This window comes from Varroa jacobsoni, unplaced genomic scaffold (genome assembly GCF_002532875.2).
Source record: "Varroa jacobsoni isolate VJ856 unplaced genomic scaffold, vjacob_1.0 scaffold_150, whole genome shotgun sequence".
NCBI lineage: Eukaryota > Metazoa > Arthropoda > Arachnida > Mesostigmata > Varroidae > Varroa > Varroa jacobsoni.
Genome location: NW_019213052.1, coordinates 139,318 through 158,638, shown reverse-complemented (window position 1 = coordinate 158,638; position 19,321 = coordinate 139,318). Strand labels below are relative to the sequence as shown.

The window sequence follows — 19,321 nt, the reverse complement described above, 5'->3', positions numbered from 1 at the left end:
AGTTAGGTCAAAAAAGGCCAAAGTAGAAACGCGCTTGCCACTTATGATTAATTATTTCCGATTCAGGGATCGCTCAGTACAGACTTCCTTTTCGTCCTTGATTGGCCTGGAGTATTTCCTGCTTAGAATCAATTATTTCCTCTGAATTTAATAAAAGGAGTATGGAAGATGCACATGCAGTTAATTTTGTGCGTTTTTAGACTAAGTTTTTATCTTTGATGCTTATTTTTCTCCAATACAAGAGTGGGTTTTACGTTCACATTTTTTCTTTTCGTAGGATTTTTAAAGCTACCATCTTTACATACATGCTGTTGTTGCGCCAACGTTGATCGACCCGTTAGAAGCAACGGGAGGAGGCATGTTGTCAGCAACAAGTGAAGCTTATGCCCTGTAAAAAGATGAACAATATGAAATAGTTACAACAACGCTCATATATTGCAATGTTCAGTATGGATATCTCTGTTACACGATTACTTGCGCATAATAATCAGCCCTTGAACGACGACTTGCTTGCATGCTAAAAAAATTCGATATTCTTCCAGCGTATATTTGGAATAGTAAATGTCCATATATTATCGACCTGTGTATGCTGACCAAATACTGACGCTTGGGAAAGCACCATGTTATCATATATACGTAAACGCCATAAAATCTCCATATTGAAACCAACGTGATTTGTCGTTCGCTTTCCAAATTTGCTTACATTGACATATTAACCGTACACCTTCGCAGGTTCATCAATTAAGCCTGATTTCGACACCTAGATAATGACGCCAATAGTGACTTCCGCCCATTTGCGGAGTATAGAGGAGTTCCTATAATTAAAACAGACAGACCCCTCAACCGTATGTACATAGTACGTAAATCACACCTTATCATCATTTATACCTAGACGGGAGGAAAGACTTGCGCAAGAAGGAAAGACTTGCGGATCCGAAGAAAAAGCAGCTGTCCTGTCATGGCAATAGAAATAGAAAAAAAAAAAATAATCAAATTAACACATTGATTCATAACCACAACAGGGGTTCCATCGTCTGCCTGTTTGTCTGTACTACCGTCAATAACCAGATTGTTCCTTTCCGTGTGGACAACGTTGTAGTACTCCGTAAGCGCTGAATGCTACCAACTAGTTGTGTCAGTACCGCCAGCTGCCGTCATAATTAGCTAATTGACCTCTTTCAGTGATGTATATAGATAATGAGAACACTGAAAATTACCAGCTATTGCATTAGTTAAAGCTGAAGAAATAACAATCGATCGGTCGGCCCGATATAGAAAGTGTAGTGTAAAATACTTGCCGTTTTTATACTCATCTGCAAAGATGTATCCGAAGGAGAATCACCCTGAACAACACATCCTGTACGTTGTTAGAATAGGTGGCAGATTTCACAATTAGCTCACACACAAGCACATCTGTCTGTTTCGTACTAGATATGTATATTTATGGATCCTCATCTTTTACGCAACTCATTCATGTTGCTCTTGCTTATGGGGCCTACGTTTTTTTCTGCCACAGAAAAGAAATGATGACGCATACGGCGGGAGTGATGGTTCCGACGGGCAGTATTGTTCTGGCGACAGTCTCCACCTCAAACCCACCTCACCCGAATACACCCCATAGCGCGCTCGTAAAACCCAAATAAATCTTTCTGTCTACAATTTTTGTGTTACGCCTTCGTACTGAAAATGTTGGATTTATGCCCGAAACACAAGAATAAAGTACGATTTTCTGTTATGCTCATCTTCTTATTAATCGCTTTCCGTGTTTAAGTTGTCATCTATTTTTCTATCTGTGTACGTGAGTATATGTACGTTTATTTGCCCATGTTTTCACCTTGCGGACTTTGTACCCTGCAGCCCTGGCCAACTCAGTAAACTGTTTTTCCGATATTCATCGCGCTGCATTTCGCCGGTAGCGGCTCGCCGCATTAAAAGTGGTATTTTTTTGGAAAACAACGACGACTTCAACAAAATAATTCCGTCCCTCCTGTCTAGGCTTGATGATTCAAGCTAACTGATTTGCTGCGGGTCGCAGCGCTGATAGTGGTGGCGGGCCACGACAGTCGCCGTGCCTCACGGTTTACCGTCGTTTCGTACGTTTTCGCTTTCTTTCTTTCTTGCACGTTCTGTTCGTTTTCATGCGGTATTGCTTTCGTTTTTCGACTGCAGCAACGCCACGCGTCTGCGTGCAGCGACGCCATCGGTAAAAGTACTTCTGTAGATAGCGATGTGTTAACAGAAGAGATTATTGTCTTTTGCGGGCTTTACCTGCACAGAATATCGCTATTAATCGCCATATTCCACCCTATGCAGCAGCTGACTGTATAGATCAACAATGACTGCAACACGAGCATTAGCAAGATCTAGTTGTCCCGTCCAATAGACTTTATTCTGTCATCCGGAGCAATTCGATCGGGTTCGTAAAAGATCGCCAGTGCTAACAAATGAACAACATAAAGCATTTCGTTCGACGAAAATCTCCCACAGAATTGACCTGACATAAAAGGCCATATAAATGCGAGAGGCAAAGATCTGAATATAACGAGCTCATATATGTGTACACGTATGTCACAACCGTGACTCGATCTGCTTCTTTCAACGTTGAGTCTTGGAAGAGGACTCGTAAATGACAACTGCAGAGAGATGATATTAGAAAAACAACCCATTTGAATTTACGTGAATACTTTATCAAATTTTTATCATTTTTGGTTTTTACACCTTAAAGCAGGCGACCAATGCGACTGTCACTAGCAGATATTTATTCAGATTATTTTCGTCCTTTAGATATATATAAGTATAAAGTTTAACTACTGCGAGATTATTAAAAAGAGATGAAGACCACAGTCGACAAAGTCGTGAAGATAGCAACTGATGAAAATGAATTGAGAAATATTATTGTAGAGGATCCAGCTGGTAGAGCAGGCGGATTAGACGAACAAGACTGTCTTCATAATATCACTGGATTTGTTTTTCGACATTCAACTCAACATTTAGGATTTAATGTGTATCCATGGAAAGGTAATAAGTATTCAATTCGACAAATGTTTACTAAATTATTCGTACCTTATCTTACAAGCGGGACCCCTCCCTCGCTATTTTTCTCGCGATTCTAAGAGGAACATGTCAAATATTTGAGCTTCAGATGGTTTAGTCAGCACATTGTGAGGCTAGGATCTCAGCCTAAGAAAACAAAGTCATTGGGTTTAATCTGCAAATAGCTCAAGTTAAAGTATTCAAGGCGTAAGAAGTTGTCTGTATTCAGCGTCTTGTATATTTACACAGCTTCTCGATCATCCGTTTATTTATCGCAGTTTCGCTAGTCTTATCTTTTGCTTTTTTCGACTTTGTTAAACATTTTACGTTTGGATGACTACAAATGCTTACCATGACTAACGCTTCGGATTCCCCAGAAACTTTAAATCCCTGCCAAATAAATCTGTTTGACATCTGTATCTCAAATGGTTGCACTATGGTACCTTACAAAGATCTAAGAAATATTTTCTATCTGAATCTGGATGAGAAACAAAAAAAACATAAACATAGAAAGCAGGTTGAGAATAACTATTAATATTACAATGATTATTTTTGCCACCATTGTTTCTCGTTGTGTTTGCTGCTACCGCTCTCGTAAGCCTTCTCCGTTGCGCATGCGCATTAGACAATATGTACGCATAATTTCAAAAAACAACTGGAAACAAAAATAGAGGCAGATTTACAAGTCGCCCTTTATTGATTTTCGCTCATTTCGTATCCATTTACTTGAGCACTGCTTTAAGAGACGACAAATATGACCGCATAAAATATAGATTTTATGCGGGCGAACACTTCGATCTAATAGACGGTTATCTGGAAATAAGATGGGGGTATGAGAAGCGAAATGCAAAAGGGCTCAGTGCTTGATGAAATGATGGCCGAACAACAAACGAAATGGGGAAAGTATAGAGGGGTGATGAAACTATAAACGAGTACTCCGTCTCGAACGACGACAGGTACAAACGAGTGAGCGCGGCTGTTACCGATAATGGTGCCTCTGCGAACTGTGACACGCTGATATTTCTCTCTTCTGCATAGGATCTGTCGTCAGACGCGCCGCACGCAGGTGTAAATCATCAGACACGTTACTGACCTTCGCCAACTGTGGAGACCTAATTCTTCTATTTTATACCGATCAACAATAGCGATCGTTGGCTGTTGCTTTGCTTCCGTCACGAAAGGATTAGAAATTGTGATTCGGGAAAAGTGCTCCATTCCGTGAAAAAGCGATAATATTCATGTGGTCACCAGGAAAATACGAAGATGACATGTTTTCGAAGCGATAGAGTCGAAGGACACGAGTTTTTCTGAGAATTCGTCGACTCATTAAAAATCGTGTCATAAGTCTTATGACGAGAGAGCCACTTCCATTGGCTGGCTTGAAGTGTATGAAAACATGGTCCATGGATTGACAATGGCTGGTAGCATATCTGACAGTGCACTATAATCATTCGCCATGCTATAACCATAGTGGTCTATATTGACTCTTTGATCTCTATACGGTGCAGCTCTGTTTATATTGAAATAAAGATAAAAAAAAAAAAAAAAAAAAAAAAGGTTTTCACCGATAGAAATGTGGTATAGTACGTCTGATTCGTTTTAGCTGGAGTGTTAACCTTTTACTTCGCTCAATTTTTCTTCTTTAGTCAAACAACTGACATAATATTTAGGATTAAAAATACAGCAGAGTTTGATAAAGATGATACGTTGTTTAGGACAAAATGACTAGGTTCCTCGCTGCAGTGCGTGACTCACAGTATCGGCTATATGAACATTAAAATGCAGGCACAAACTCCTGTTTTTTTCCATCGGAATATGGCGAAAATCTTCAATGACTTTGGCGCCGGTCGTTCCAATTGAGATTATTGTTCCGATTAAGTATTTTCAAACAAAAATACATTCGAAGATTATTCAGAAAGCTATACATGTATACTGAGAAAAGATACATCTGGATGATTACTGAACAGTTTAGGTGCTGCTGCTCCTGTCAATACAATTACGGCAAAACGATAATTATTCGTTGTGTTATATATTCCTGAGAAAGAAAGTTCAGAATATCGAAAAGAGCTGTTTAGAAGAGGTTTTAGCTTCTATTCCTTCATCTGCATCTTATCCACCCGTATGATTAACTTTAGGTTATCTCACCGCATTCATCAGTGTACGTTAACTACCTGAAGCACAACCCCTGCATATTTTTTGTTTACCTAATGCGCCTAAAAAAAGCCAATCACTGTCTAACACGTTATTGCATAACCTGATTGTGACCTCCAGAAAAATTGAAAGTTTACGTTGTTTCTCGCATGTCACAGTACAACAAAGGTCCAGTAACCATTACCTAACGACATCTGGCCAACGTAATTATTTCTCATTGGCTTGTCTTGATTAGGAATTATTGTTACGTGAGTGTTATGTTTGTGTGCTATAGTGTTTGATATTCCCAGCGTTCTAATAGCCCAGAAAGGATAACAAACAAAAGATCTGCATTCTATTACAAGTCACTTATCTTTTTTCGCGTAATTTCAATGTTTGCAGTATACCACTGTCTGCATATAAATAATAATTCTGTTGAAACCACCATTTCTAGACCGGTAATTTTGGATTTCCTAAGACGGGCAGAGTGAACCAGTGTCTGAATCGTTCAATTGGCGTCATCCCTGAACGACTTTGCCGACTTAAAAGCGGGCTGGGAACCGTCTATCGCTTGTGCAATCAGTCGTTTGCTACGCTAAGTGTAAACGTACTTACCGTAGAATTGACCGAAAGAACTTTTCTAGGGTGTTTTTTTTAGTTATCATTTCGGTCTATCTGTATTCTATCGCATACTAGTTGCTCTATGCCCAAACCTGACAACGATTATAGCATCGCTTATAATTGTAACTGTGCCTTTCTTTCTGCATATGGAGTTATGTGTTGATTTTTGTCATAAATGACCCACAATCAAATCGATCGCCTATAATAGACGTTTTGATGCAATACCAATTGCAGGGGAAACGTATTTTTCGTGAGGCCGAAATACAAAGGACGACCGTTGTCATCCAACTGAGCATTTACTCGTTTGACAAAGGTCACTTGCGCGGCTGTACATACAGTAAACGGGCTAACGAAATTTCATGGCCATTACTAGTAATTATTAGTAGATTTAATAATATATTTAAGTTTGTATGTGCTATATATATATGGGGCGGTTACAGAAATTCGAATAGTCCAGTTTGCTTCGAACCTCCTAGAGCGATCGATGAGACTCGAATTACTTACTGAAGCATATAATGTAAGCGGCCCTTTCGATAAGCGACATTAGTCCCGCAGCTTTTACACTAGTGGCAACATTTTAATTATATATTGATTCTTGCCTAACTACGCTAATAAAATAAAGCATTTTTTTATGAAATCTTTATAATATATGATATAATATAATAAATATATGATTATTTCGTTACGGAACTATATTGTTCACCTGCCTCTAATCTGCGATAGAGAAAATGAAAACCTGCTACTTAAAACTTATCCTTCCTGTTGACATGGCGCCCTACCGAGCCCAACCGCTACTGTGTACTACAATTTCGAATAATTTTCATTCGAGTGCTTAAAATAAGGACAAATGAGAATCTCAGAGCCCAGTGGCCTTACTCTTCCGCCGTTTGAACGAATACATTCAAATGCCAGATTGCGATTTGAAAACAAGTTCATGCCGTTTTGAGGGTGAATGTACATACCTGATAGCCTAGTAGTAAGGCGTCCGAGAATTATTAAATCTATTTTTCAGCAGCATCATTAATTTACCATTACTGCTATCATAACTATAATATCCAAACGCATAAAATTCGTCCCTCAGGTGTACCGTGGAGTAACAAATTATTTAAGCATTTTTTCGATAGGTGTTTTTCCAAGGTTAGAATATTTTTGTCATCAATGTCCCGTCACAGTTTTGTTATCACCACGTTACCATGAGAAATATCAAGAAAACTGCATAATTAGGGCGTTAGTATCTTGCACACATAAATGTATGACACATAGGCTCCGATATTCACACCCAGAAAGACAGCGAATAGTTAGAGCTTTATAGAAGTAGAGAGCCATCATCATTTCCAGAAATTAACCCGAAAAAGGACAGTTTTACCGAGGGGCGACCGGATCCTGCTCTTTGTCATGCCACGATAAATGCTAATAGCGACACTCTCATTGTTCCGATTATATACAATAGATTAGCAGTATTCGTGGTGCGGCCTACGCCTGAAAGAAACCTAAGGCCAGCAAAAGCAAGGTGAAATAATGTCAGCTGAAATACATAAAATAAACTGTGTCAATCAGCCGTCTTTCTGTGTAAATCTCATAGCGAATAGCGTTATTATATCAAGCTAAGCTAATAGAATAAATGTCTTGGTTGACAGGAAACACTTTTAAACTGCTTTAAAACCATTATTTATTAATCTTGTCGTCCCCCTTAAACACGCACAATAATCGGTTTTATTTTTCGAAATTGTTCTACGTAATGTTCGAGAAACAGCTTCCGATTTAGTGTCGACCAACCTTTGCTTTTTAATTTAAGCGAACCGATTTGAGACAGCAGGGTAGTCAAACACTTTTGGGTGCCAGTGTCTTTTATACCGCTCAGCTATGACTACGTTTTCGCTAAATATACTTATATTGTTCCCTGCTTGCGTATGCTTCTATGCAGTGTGAAGCAGCGGTCGTGGCAGCGTCAGTATAGCAGATATTTTCGATCGTATCAACATTTTCAAGCAATGAAGGTAAACCCCACTCTTATTCGGTATTGTTTAAAAAAAACATAGTGACTAAAAGGCTGATTTGCGTATCAGGCCGGAGATGTTAATACTGAACGCAACTCACTACTTCTCTCAGCATTTCGCTAATGAGAATCGTCGTCGGATTTTACTGCAGATGGTAGGGTTATTATTCCGAGGCCATCTGCGTCGCTGCGACGTGCATTTCAGAGACTTGAACGATGCCTAACACGGCATAGCTTCCTCCGGAAATATTAACAACAGCCGTTGTTTGCCGTGCACGTATCCAGTCATGCCAACGAAGACGTCCTCGCTGTAGCTTCGTGTGATACTTTAATAACAAAACGAGTGACAAAAAAACTTTCCCCGCACCCAACGTTACGTCCGTCAGTCCCCATAGAAACCCCTCCGTCGCAGTTAACAGACAGTGGCTGTTAGCGCTACGTTAACGCTAAACGCAGCATCGCCCCCTGTCTGCTTCCTTTCCTCGTCAACTTCACCGGTGCTATTGTTATATCCGCCTTTTGGTAACTACAACAGCGCATCAGTTAGTTTGAATGTCGTTAGCTAGGCGTCGTTGTATTGTCAGCAATATTAATTCATATCAAGAGTATGTACGGCCGTAGCAACAATGAGCTATAGTAACAATGCGAGGAGATGGGCGGAACTCACGCAAATGGGAATTACTTTTGCTTAGCCACCGATACCGTGAAGTAGTGACGGTTGTTTTTAACGTTACCATGTCTCTTCCGCTCGTAACAATATTGCACGAATTAAATCGACGCCGGTATACAATGTATATAAAGGGAAAACTGGACTGTTTATCGATTTGTGGGTCGGGCCAACGGTAACTGCAATAATCACATTCAAATGTTGTTCAGATACCAAATTGCCAGAGAATTGATTGCATGACCATTCAGTCATGAAGTCGTGCATTTTTCGTTCTAGCAATAATAGTCGTTGTAGTTATACTCGTAGCTTTTACTTTCTAGATAGAAAAATTAGCACGACTGGAAGCATTGCGTTTAGCTGCTAGACGCTGGCGGCAACAAAAAGCAATGACAACAATGACGGTAATAACAACAACAGCTACAACAAGCGCAGCATCAATAACAACAACGACAGACATGGCTGAAAGCACAGAAAGAAGCTGAAACATTAAAAAAAAAATAGCTGACTCTTTTGTTGGCAGAAGCCAGCAGCTCAACTGTCGATGAACTCGGGGCTGACGCTGGATGCCGCGGATCTTGCTACTATTGTGCCATATATACAATGTATGTACACACACATTGGCACATGCATATATGTTCAAAAAAACCCCACATATATGATAAGGGAAACAACGATGAGAAATTTGTTATTCGATTTATTATCTGGAGACATAAGCGGGCATAATACTAACAGAAACTGCAGCAGCTACAGTCGTGATGAAACAATAAGCCAAGTAGATGGATAAATCGACTCCAGACAGCAACAAAGATAGAATACGATATTATGATGAACTTATAAAGTATGGGTGACTTGTCGTGTTTTATCGCGCCCCTACTTTTGAAAGTAGTTACTCCTATTTCTTGCTAAAATAAATCCCATAACTTCTCTAATATAGCAGTTAAAATAATGTTTGTATTCATATATCTCTTTACCTTGCATTTCCTTAGCTTCCATATTTCGAGTTTTATGTCCGGTATCGTCTTTGAACATCCCATTAGACGGCCAGCTCCCAGCACGAAACGAAATGTGTCCATGCCCGGGTTCCAGCCAAGGCCACAACGTATCCCTAAGGTTAGTAGGCAAATACGTTACCCACCAAACTATCCTTATCCCTAATACACCAAAATTCTGCATAGCCTATCTAACGATGAAAACTGAAGACTGACGTGTTCGAAACAAAAAAAAAACAACCCTTTTATTGGTAGAAGGCTAGAAGAGGATGTACATTGTGGGAGCATGATGCATATAATGAATTCATAATTGACGTAAGTCGCTGGTCATGCCTTTCTATTGGAACCCCTTTCAAGGCCTGTACATTTTATGGTATCGGCTAAATGCTGACAAGATACACGTGGGTCCGTTAGACAGAGGTATTGCCAGGACAAGTTAACCTAAGCCACTCGAACGGTGAGCGTTGTTGTGCCAGAGGCCGCTTCACATTTGTAAGGCAAAACCAGCCTTGTAGGGGCTCATTTTAACAAACCTCGAAAATTGTAAATCTATGATAACGAATTAAAGTTCGATTTGGCACGCTGTCCTTTATATCCTCTCTAATCAGGCGCCTGGCTACCACTATACAGAATGTGGTAGCCGCTGCGCCTGATGCAAAGCACTACAGAACGAATCCTAAGACTTTCTGTCCATCGGTCGTCCACCTTAGTCGTCTATCATAATTTTCACTTATGTACTATTTTCTAGTATTTAAATTACATTATGTTACATCTAGATCAACAAATGTTAGAATAACAAACTTTGATTAATAAGGGACTAGGATTATAATAGAATTTAAATTAACGTCGACAATCCCATGGATTGACTCTCTTAAAACGTCTACCTTATATGTATGGCACTGATCGAAATCCAAGCGATAAACGAACGCTGGAATAAAGTAATCATTGGCTTGTTTTGAGGTGGGTCAATACAAATAAACAACGAGAAATCTTTTGTGATTTAATTAATAACATGAAATAAGTCGTTTCATCAAAAAGGCTTGCCGGAAGAATTCTTTATCGGACGTATTGTTTGGCAGATGTTCAAAAAGCGCTGTTATAACATCTTCAGCTCGTCAATAAACAATAGATCAAGCATACGACAGTGACTGATAAAAACGGGAGGTGTCGGAGCTGTGTTAAAGGAAAGGCGATGATGTAAATATACAGAAAACGAACCATCCAATCCATTTATTATTAAATAATGTAGAACTTGGCTCCAAACGAAACTATCTAAAGGCAAACTCAAAAGAAGTGAGAGAAGAAGCGATAATTAATATCGATTTTCTTCGAGATACAATCCAATTTTTGTCAACGGCGGTCTCATCATACAAAAATTGACAACTTTTTACTTTTTTTTGGAACACTAATGACGCTTCTGCGCCAAAACAAGATTCGTATCTAGACAAATGACAAAAATCTAGACAAACGAAGGGCTCGAACTCCAATTGGTCCCCGATTCTGCGGCAGTACTATCGCACACAAAGCAGATTTCGGAACAAAACGCCTCTGTCTCATCACAACTTCCGATAATGCCACTTATCTCTCTGGCAGATCATTGCTAATTCACACATTTATTAATCTATTATTTTCGTAAACATCTATACGGATACGAGCTATTCGTACGTGGCCATCGTATGCTTTTGGGCCGATTGTTTAATTTGAAAATGTTTTCGACAGGTTTATCAACAAAGTTCCGTGTTAATTATTTTTTGCGACCGCCAATAAAAAGCTGCTTTGATTAAGCGCTTGGTATGTTAAGGTAATGGTAGTCATGAAATTTGTCGGTAGGTGATGTTTAGCGAAGTCGCAGTGTTCGTATTTTTCCTTCGAGATGACAGCACCGTACTGTCTATTGTATTAAAGTAGCATGTCTTCGACCATATTCTTGACCTATCTCTGAAATTTCCGTCCGCTCAATCCGTTGAAAGCGTAAAGTCTATAGACAAAACACTGACGCTGTGAGCGGCCGGAGCAATAGATGTCAATCTGCGGCCAAAGTATTATGGATACATTAGAAACCGAAATAGCTATCGAATCTTTTATAAGAAGTAGCTCACCGCACAATAAAGCATTTCCAAACAGACGCTGACATACAGAATCGAACCTGGCATCATTTTCCCAATTCCGACGATTTGGCGGCTGGAGAGGATAACGACCACATTAGCAACACGAGTCAATATTAACACTCAGCGGAAAATCGCGGCGCAACTGTATGACAGAAATAGTATAGAACAATACAAATCGTTGCCTCTGATGGTATAAATAGTACAATGACATTGGAAGCCGTCTTCTATGTGCATATAAAAGCATGATAATATAATTACAACGTCAATGCAATATATTCTACCACTTTTAGACACGGTTATTAAAGCAGCTTGTAAATGTGTATGAAAAACAATTTAATCGTGATAGATTGATGTCAATTACGACAATCGCATATAGAGAGTTTTGCATTTCAAACTAGTCCAGCATTTTGAGAGATCAAGGACGGATGTTTACCTCCATATTAAAGTTGGCTACACTCGTTAGATTCTACTCAGACCTAAATATCGTAGCAGTATGGCGATATTATATAGAGATACAGCTGACCCAGAGCAGACCCTCCCAAAATGATCTCTCTCTACAAACGACCGACTTGAAGTCAGTGCCAAACTTTAATCTAATCAAGATATTTGAATAGGAAGTTCGTTTCTCACTAATGTAGATGTTGACCCTAGGTTCATTCTAGGAGAATGTATCCCATAGGAGTTGTATTCATTTTTGTTTCGATCGGCATACTCGCATTACGCTGCTTTTAAGGTACGCCGCATCTTGTTGATAGACAATGGTAAGTAACTCTACGGCAAGATCTACGCTGTTACTGCGGTTTCAGGAAAAATAAAAAAGCCTCCCAATGAAAATCAATTTCATATACGTCACATTCGTCTAGCGTGGCAATAACATATCCTTTCCCGTAAGATAAATAAAGAAAGATTAACTGAAAATGTTGACAAAAACCGCGCACTTTATCTTGGCCGTTATTACCAGTTAGAGGAATAAATTTTTACAGACAATTTACACTACTTTTTATGAATGGTATTATAATTAACAAATATATGAGTTTTAGTTGTAAAATTTCATTGAAATTGAGCTTAGAATACCATTTGTTGATGTTGAGTAACGAATCTTTATCAACAGGCTTCAGAGTGTAATGGATCATTTGTTGTAGCATTCTTAGAAGAGCAAATTTTGCGCAACATATATACATTGGGGCATATTTGCTCTTCTTATATCTGGCTTATTCAGTTAGAACTTGCATTTATTGTATAAAACTTTATTCTAATTACAACTACCTGTACTATGTTATAGCATTGTTGTGCTAATGGCTTCACTCTTATTCGTTTCGGTGTGCGTTATGTAATAATAACAATATACGTTACTAAAAATATATAAGGTAAATATAATCATGACGAGCTTTTTTTTATAACACAGAGCGTTGCTTACAGAGTTGATCATTTCATTAACTTCGGTCCTACAGTCATTATCTACGAACGGATCCAGTGCAGAAATCAGAAAATACGTCTATTTATCTAAAAACAATACGCCGCCAGCATCAGCATCAACAAAAGCTGGAGAGACGTGACACAGCACGCACATATATATACACACAGACCAAGCAGACTGTTTCTTTGCATTGACGTTTGAAATAACAAAAAACAGAGGACCTACGGCGCTGATGACGTGCGCGGTTCCCCACGAAAGAAAATAATGTGAACCCCTCTGTTTAGAACAATAACCACTACAAAAGTTACTCCTCAACAAAGATCTACTAGGCCTTGAGCTAAAACAGACTTCCGCGAAACATTGTCGTGAAGAGGCTTCCTCAAAATACTAAGCTTATAATATAGCACGATTCGGCAAACATCCGTAAGAGTGAAGTTTGTATAGGCGTATTTTGACGTCTTCCCATCGTAAAAACAAAGATAGTTTTCAACGCGCAGTCAACTCTAGCCATCATTAAATGTCTGCTGTTAACTAGCGATGCATCCGTTTGATTCATATAGACACATAAGACAGTTCTATTCGTCACTGACGGATGACACAGCATCCAGGGGACGCATGACTATAAAGCGTGACTGGCCCGCTGAACAAGCGGGAACGTGCGAACAAAGAATTCAATAAATGTATATATCATGATTACACAAGTGCCAGAATCCATATACATATAAGCACCTGGTGCTGGCTTTTCTTAAGAAAAAAGAAGCTTTCTGGGTGACTAAAACTGCTGAAGATTCCGCGCAGGGCGTGTAGACGCCATATTGTAATTAAATGCGCATTGAGGTAATTGTTAGTTGAAAACTTTCAAAGATCAAACTAAAAGTTAGTTTGGCCGAGCTAATTAAGACAATACAAGTCCAAAAAATTGTAACAGCTCGTTATTTCCTCTTACAATGTTAGTTGATTGATTCTGTAACAAAAAAAAACTACCACAGTACCATACGAATCTTGATTCTCATAATAAATCATCACCTAAGGTCGTATGAAAACAAAGGTTTATTAGAATCAAACTTTTAGATATTCTTTGAAAGAACCTCAACATTTCCCTACCTTTTTTTTTAAAGTAACTGAGCCGAGAACCCTGTCATAACAGGAATGCCTTTAATTAGCATTTTTACGCATATCGCAATAGGCATTGTGCAACCATTATACACTTTGTGCCGGATGAACGAGCAGTAATACAGAGCTGGCGCGTAGTAATATCGCTACCGTTACAAGTTCAGAAAGCTATCTGCTTACCCATCTGTTTGTCCTGTAATCACCACTTTCTTTTCTGTTTTTAATGCTATGTTCATGTTCAATGAATCAATTTTTTGATATATTTTTTAATGCCGTCGACAGACAAATGGATATAATGGATTGAGTCTTAATGAAACACCAACTAACGGGTTCTGCACGCTCACACCCATTCATGGCATTGTGTTGATCATGTTATCCTCTTATTTCAACGCGATCATTATTCATACTTGACATTCTGATACAAACAAACTGTTACTTTCCTTTATTTTTTACCCGTTCGTTTCAGCGCTCTGCCAGCTTCTGGATAGCCATATACTTACCCTTCGCGTTCCCATAGGTAATTTCTCTATCTATGGTTTCTCAGAGTAAGTCGATAGTGGCATATGCTTGTCTGACAGTTGCCATTTTAGAGGCATGGAAAGCCCCGTAATCACACGGATTTACATCAGAGGAATAAGCGGGTTGAAGCCAACGACGGACACTTTTTTGCTCAAACGAGTAAGTACCTGAGGCATGACGGTAGGGTCCGATCCTGTCATCAAACAACCAGGTGTGCTTTCAATTACCAGTGCAAAGGTTCATGAGTCTCTGGACGAACTCGCATTGCGGCTGCAAATATTTATTTTCGGCAACTTACTCGTAGTATCAGATGCCCCTGATATCCATCGCATGCACCACCTACAACTCCCTACGTCTCGAACCTGCCACCGTACCTAATTTCTGTCCAGAGCTATGCCTTCTCGCTTGCTCCTTCTCCAGCTTATAGCAGAGACCGAACTGTGAGTTGTCTATGATAAACGTGTATTAATTGAAACTCCGCAAATTCACCGTATGTATTTTCGTCCAGCCTGGAGTCGATTCAGGGAAACCCATAACAAGCCATGCAAAGCAACGGACAAGAATGACTAGCGTTCCTTGTCTTTAGACGGTTACCAAGCAGTTGTAAGTCTAATATATTTCGTTTTTGCAAAACTTAGCTAATTAATAGAATTGAAACATTACCAAAATTATTTTTTACATAGCTATACATATCGTTGTTGCACGTATTTCTACATATAGTAAGAAGCATCCGAAGACAAGACTCATTTCCTTCATGGAATATATATATAAGCATGAAGTCGCCAACGGACACAAACATAGTAGTAAGGACGACAACTTTTTAACATTATTGTTAATAAGTTGGCTGATGATGCGCGGCCTCCACAAAAACCAGACACGGCTTTAGCTAAATAATGAAAAAGACGGTGTAGTGTTAAAAAGGCATCATCAAGGCCCATCTACGAAAAAATGGCCACAAAATTGTCAGCCGTTCAGTTTCTGACCTTGTCGTATAAAGTGTTACCACCATCGTCCAGACCCTTCTAAATGATCGCCATACCGACGATGAAAACAACTGAACAATCTACCAGCAAATAAATAGGAAAATGGGTGAAGATACTTAAGTGTATTTTATTTAACTCTGCTACCCTACAATGTCACTACACGACCCAGCCTTTTAGTCGCCGTGATCGAGCTACACACAGTGTACGTATGGAAGCTAACATCGATGCCATTGCTACCAGCAGCAAAAATCGTTCAGAAGCTAACGTTCTATTGCCGTTAACAGCTTCACGGCGCCCGTCAAGTGGCAGTAACGAGTGCTCTTTCGATGCACTCTGATAGTTGTCGGCCCATCCCCAACAGCATAGAGATGAGAATATCGTCACTAATAGCGACATTCGTACGGGTTTTTCTGTCAGACTATCGGCGCATGCGATCCCGTATTAACAACAACACAACAATGACAAAAGCTATTTACTATGCGGGTTTTTTTTCTTTTTTGCCTCACCGCCATTTGGCCGATGTCGATAGGCTATTGCCGGTATTGTCTACATCGTGATCGTGATTACATCTGAAGAAGCCGTGTGTCAACATGTCGTATGAATACCGATGCTGCTAGCACTCACCATTTATGGTAGCAATTGTTGATGACGTAGGTGACCTATTACTACATAAACTTATTAATACTATGTAATAGCAGTGCGATCATCAGTAGTGCAGTGATCCAGTTCCTGGCGCTGTAGCAATAGTAATAACTATACGCTAACGGCAACTTGGGGCTAGACGCAAGGTAGCGCCCACAGAGCAATATCATTACGGTTTGCCGTGGATGTTGACAAGCAGAGGAGCGATAGTAACAACCCTCCTTCTCGCTCGTCTGTTTCACTTCTACATGTGCCTGGGGCATTCGTTTGATCGTGTAGTTAACTCTGAATAGCGATTACGGTGGCGTTCTAGCTAACGGTGTTAACATCTCTGCCTTTATCACGATCTTAAAAGCGATAACAACGCCACTATAGGCTTAGCCAGTTAGGCAGTACAGGCCTTAGTTCAGAACGAGTCGTTAGGTTCTAGGTTAAGTTAAACAGTTGCAGATACCCTACAGTATGGAAAGCGTTGCGGTGGTGTCAACAACAGAAACTAGGGCGCTGCAGATGTACGTTGTAATTGATTACCGTACGATACAAATAACGACAGCGAACAAAAACGATCATCGTTGGCATCGCCGCTCTAACCGTGGCCAGCGTTGCCACACGGTGCGCTGATACCGACAATGACGGTAGAAATATTAGCTTTAGTTGAAAGCCCTTGCTGTTACTGACAATGTTCAGCCAATACGTCGTTTGTTAGCGGCGGTAGAAACAACAGCAAAGACGACACTTGCCATAACCGGGTCCACTTCGGGGGTTACTAGTTGCGATTGCTACAACTGTTAGCGTTACTGATGCTGTTCGCAGTGCGTTGCCATTGGCAAGTAACGGTTGTAACAGCAATGAAAGGTGGGGGAAAAAAGCGGGAGAAGAAAAAGCCCCATGCCGAATGGTGGGAATGGCTAAAGCACAGCGACAACATTGCCGACTCTGACCACACTGACGGCTATAGACCGCTAATGGCCACCACAACAGTGGATATAGCCGCCTGTACGAGGCGTGACGGGTGGAGCGGGACTCGATTCAATCCCGCTTCCCTCAAGCCCGTTATATCACTGCGCAGCCGTCGATAGTAACATTGTGAGTGAATATCGATAGGTCGAAATAGGCAAAGAAAAATAGACGCTTGAAGGTCGTCACCCAACTGGAAATAAAATAGGACACCGTTTCAATTTATAATTATGATCATCATCTCATTTCTGCTGGTACTGCTGCTGCTGTCCTATTCCATTCGACTAGGAACTTCCCCTGTTCCCTGGGTTCAAACGATACGGCCTATCGTTGACAAACCAGGCACGTTATAGCAAAAGTGCCTTGAAACTGGTAGGATAGGGTAGGCAAATTTGGGTACTTTCACTTGGTCGCATCTAGATAGCACTCTAATACTGTGATATCCTCTTGCGGGCGTGTTGTGGCGCGTCGTGACCTCCGTTATTTACAGTAACTACTTCAATCTGATCCTTGTCGTCGTCACAATCGCGTTCATTGCTATACATATTCCAGGAGTAAGTGACTACTTCTGAAGTTTTTCTTACGTTCATTCTAAGATTCGTAAAGTAATAAATACGACTAATACACAACAGTTATACGCAGAAAGATCGAATATATCGAGAAAGATATTCACATTCGATTTGAATAGTCATAAATTAGAAGAAACATTATGTCGATACGTTATCAAGCTAGTTATCCATAGAAATACTGAAGGGCAAATGAACTGTGGTAGCCCCCGGAGTTTTCATATTTATAATCAAGACAGCGTATTCGTTTTTAGATTGCAATTGGAAGATCTTAAAATAAACCATTTTATCATTTCAGCTCGGGCAGGGCCAAGGGTTTCAGTAAAGTTAGTATAGATATGGTTATCAAGCGCAATAATAACCAGAAGTTGCACATATATTTATATGCTACGCCGAGCGACACCGAACGTCTTTGATCTATTGAAAAGTCATCTAGCTTATGGCATGCTGCAAACATCCGTGTTTCAACAGCTTATAGACGCGACTCCTTACGTTCCAACAACTTAACGTACGTGCTTGAAACAATTATCGCTGATAAGGCGTTCTTGCAGCTCTAGCGAACATCTAAATACTATACAATTTGTGTAAGCGCAATTATATAGTCCAATGTGGTATCGAGCAATTATATTTATGCCAATTGTTCCGGCTCCGCGGTGGGTCACAGAAAGACCAGAATTCCGAAACATTTTATTGACTCTCACAGAGCACAGTAGGTTCTATTGTGTGTGTGTATATATATATATGAGAGAGAAAGAGGGATTTTTGGCAACAGCCCGCCGGAAACGAAGCAGACGTTAGTCATTCAGTGGCTGAAAAAAGAAAAAAATAAGAGTAAAATGAGTCTATCTGCAATTCGTACCCCCCAAATGGAAGCTCGTTAACAGCTAATCGCGGGAATGTTGTTAGTATAGGAGATAAATGTTACCACAGTTGATCGTTGTTGGCAAGATGTGGGCAAGATATAGCAGGTTAAAGACGCGCTCATTGATTTCGTCTTTGCATCAGTTAACTTTCGGATAGAACTGCTCACTGATATCAGACAGGTACCCCTTTGTCTAGGTATTCGTTGCACGAGCTGCTGCTGTTTTACATCAACAGACCGCAGCTGAGATAGTTTCTAATTGACACAATATATCGAGCTTTGCTGCATGCGTCTACGACATGTGACCATCAAAATACCAATAACATCTTATGAAGATCATGGCGAGTTCTCGTTGTCGACCTCGTGATTCGACCGATCTGTTAATATTGAGTGAAATTACAACCTAAATTAACAAATTATTACCAATAAATTATTCCTATTATTATTTAGTACGCGAAGTTATACGAACTAATAATAGTCACCCGCAAAAACTATAATATCGTTTATAGATTCTAAGACGTACGTACATAATTAATACGTAAAAACATAATTAATAAGACGAATAAACAATTTATAGCTGTTTCTGCTATCGGAGCTGGCCTGCACGCTGGCAGTTAACTATTGAACATATTGAAAAAGACGATATACACTCTCAGAGTTTTAGGTGTGTGCCATTATGACGCGCACGAGTGGAACGCGCACGAGTGGAACGCGCACG

At 39.9% G+C, this 19,321-nt stretch overlaps 1 protein-coding gene across 1 annotated transcript in view; it reads right to left on the bottom strand.

Annotated features, from left to right (window-relative positions):
- The window catches only part of Rsod (superoxide dismutase family protein Rsod), a 63,357-nt gene that overhangs the window by 21,111 nt on the left and 22,925 nt on the right, over positions 1-19,321 (bottom strand). Inside the window, exon 2 of the mRNA XM_022849489.2 lies at positions 306-388. Coding sequence (XP_022705224.1) covers positions 306-388 — 83 coding nt within the window. The remainder of the gene's footprint in view (positions 1-305; positions 389-19,321) is intronic.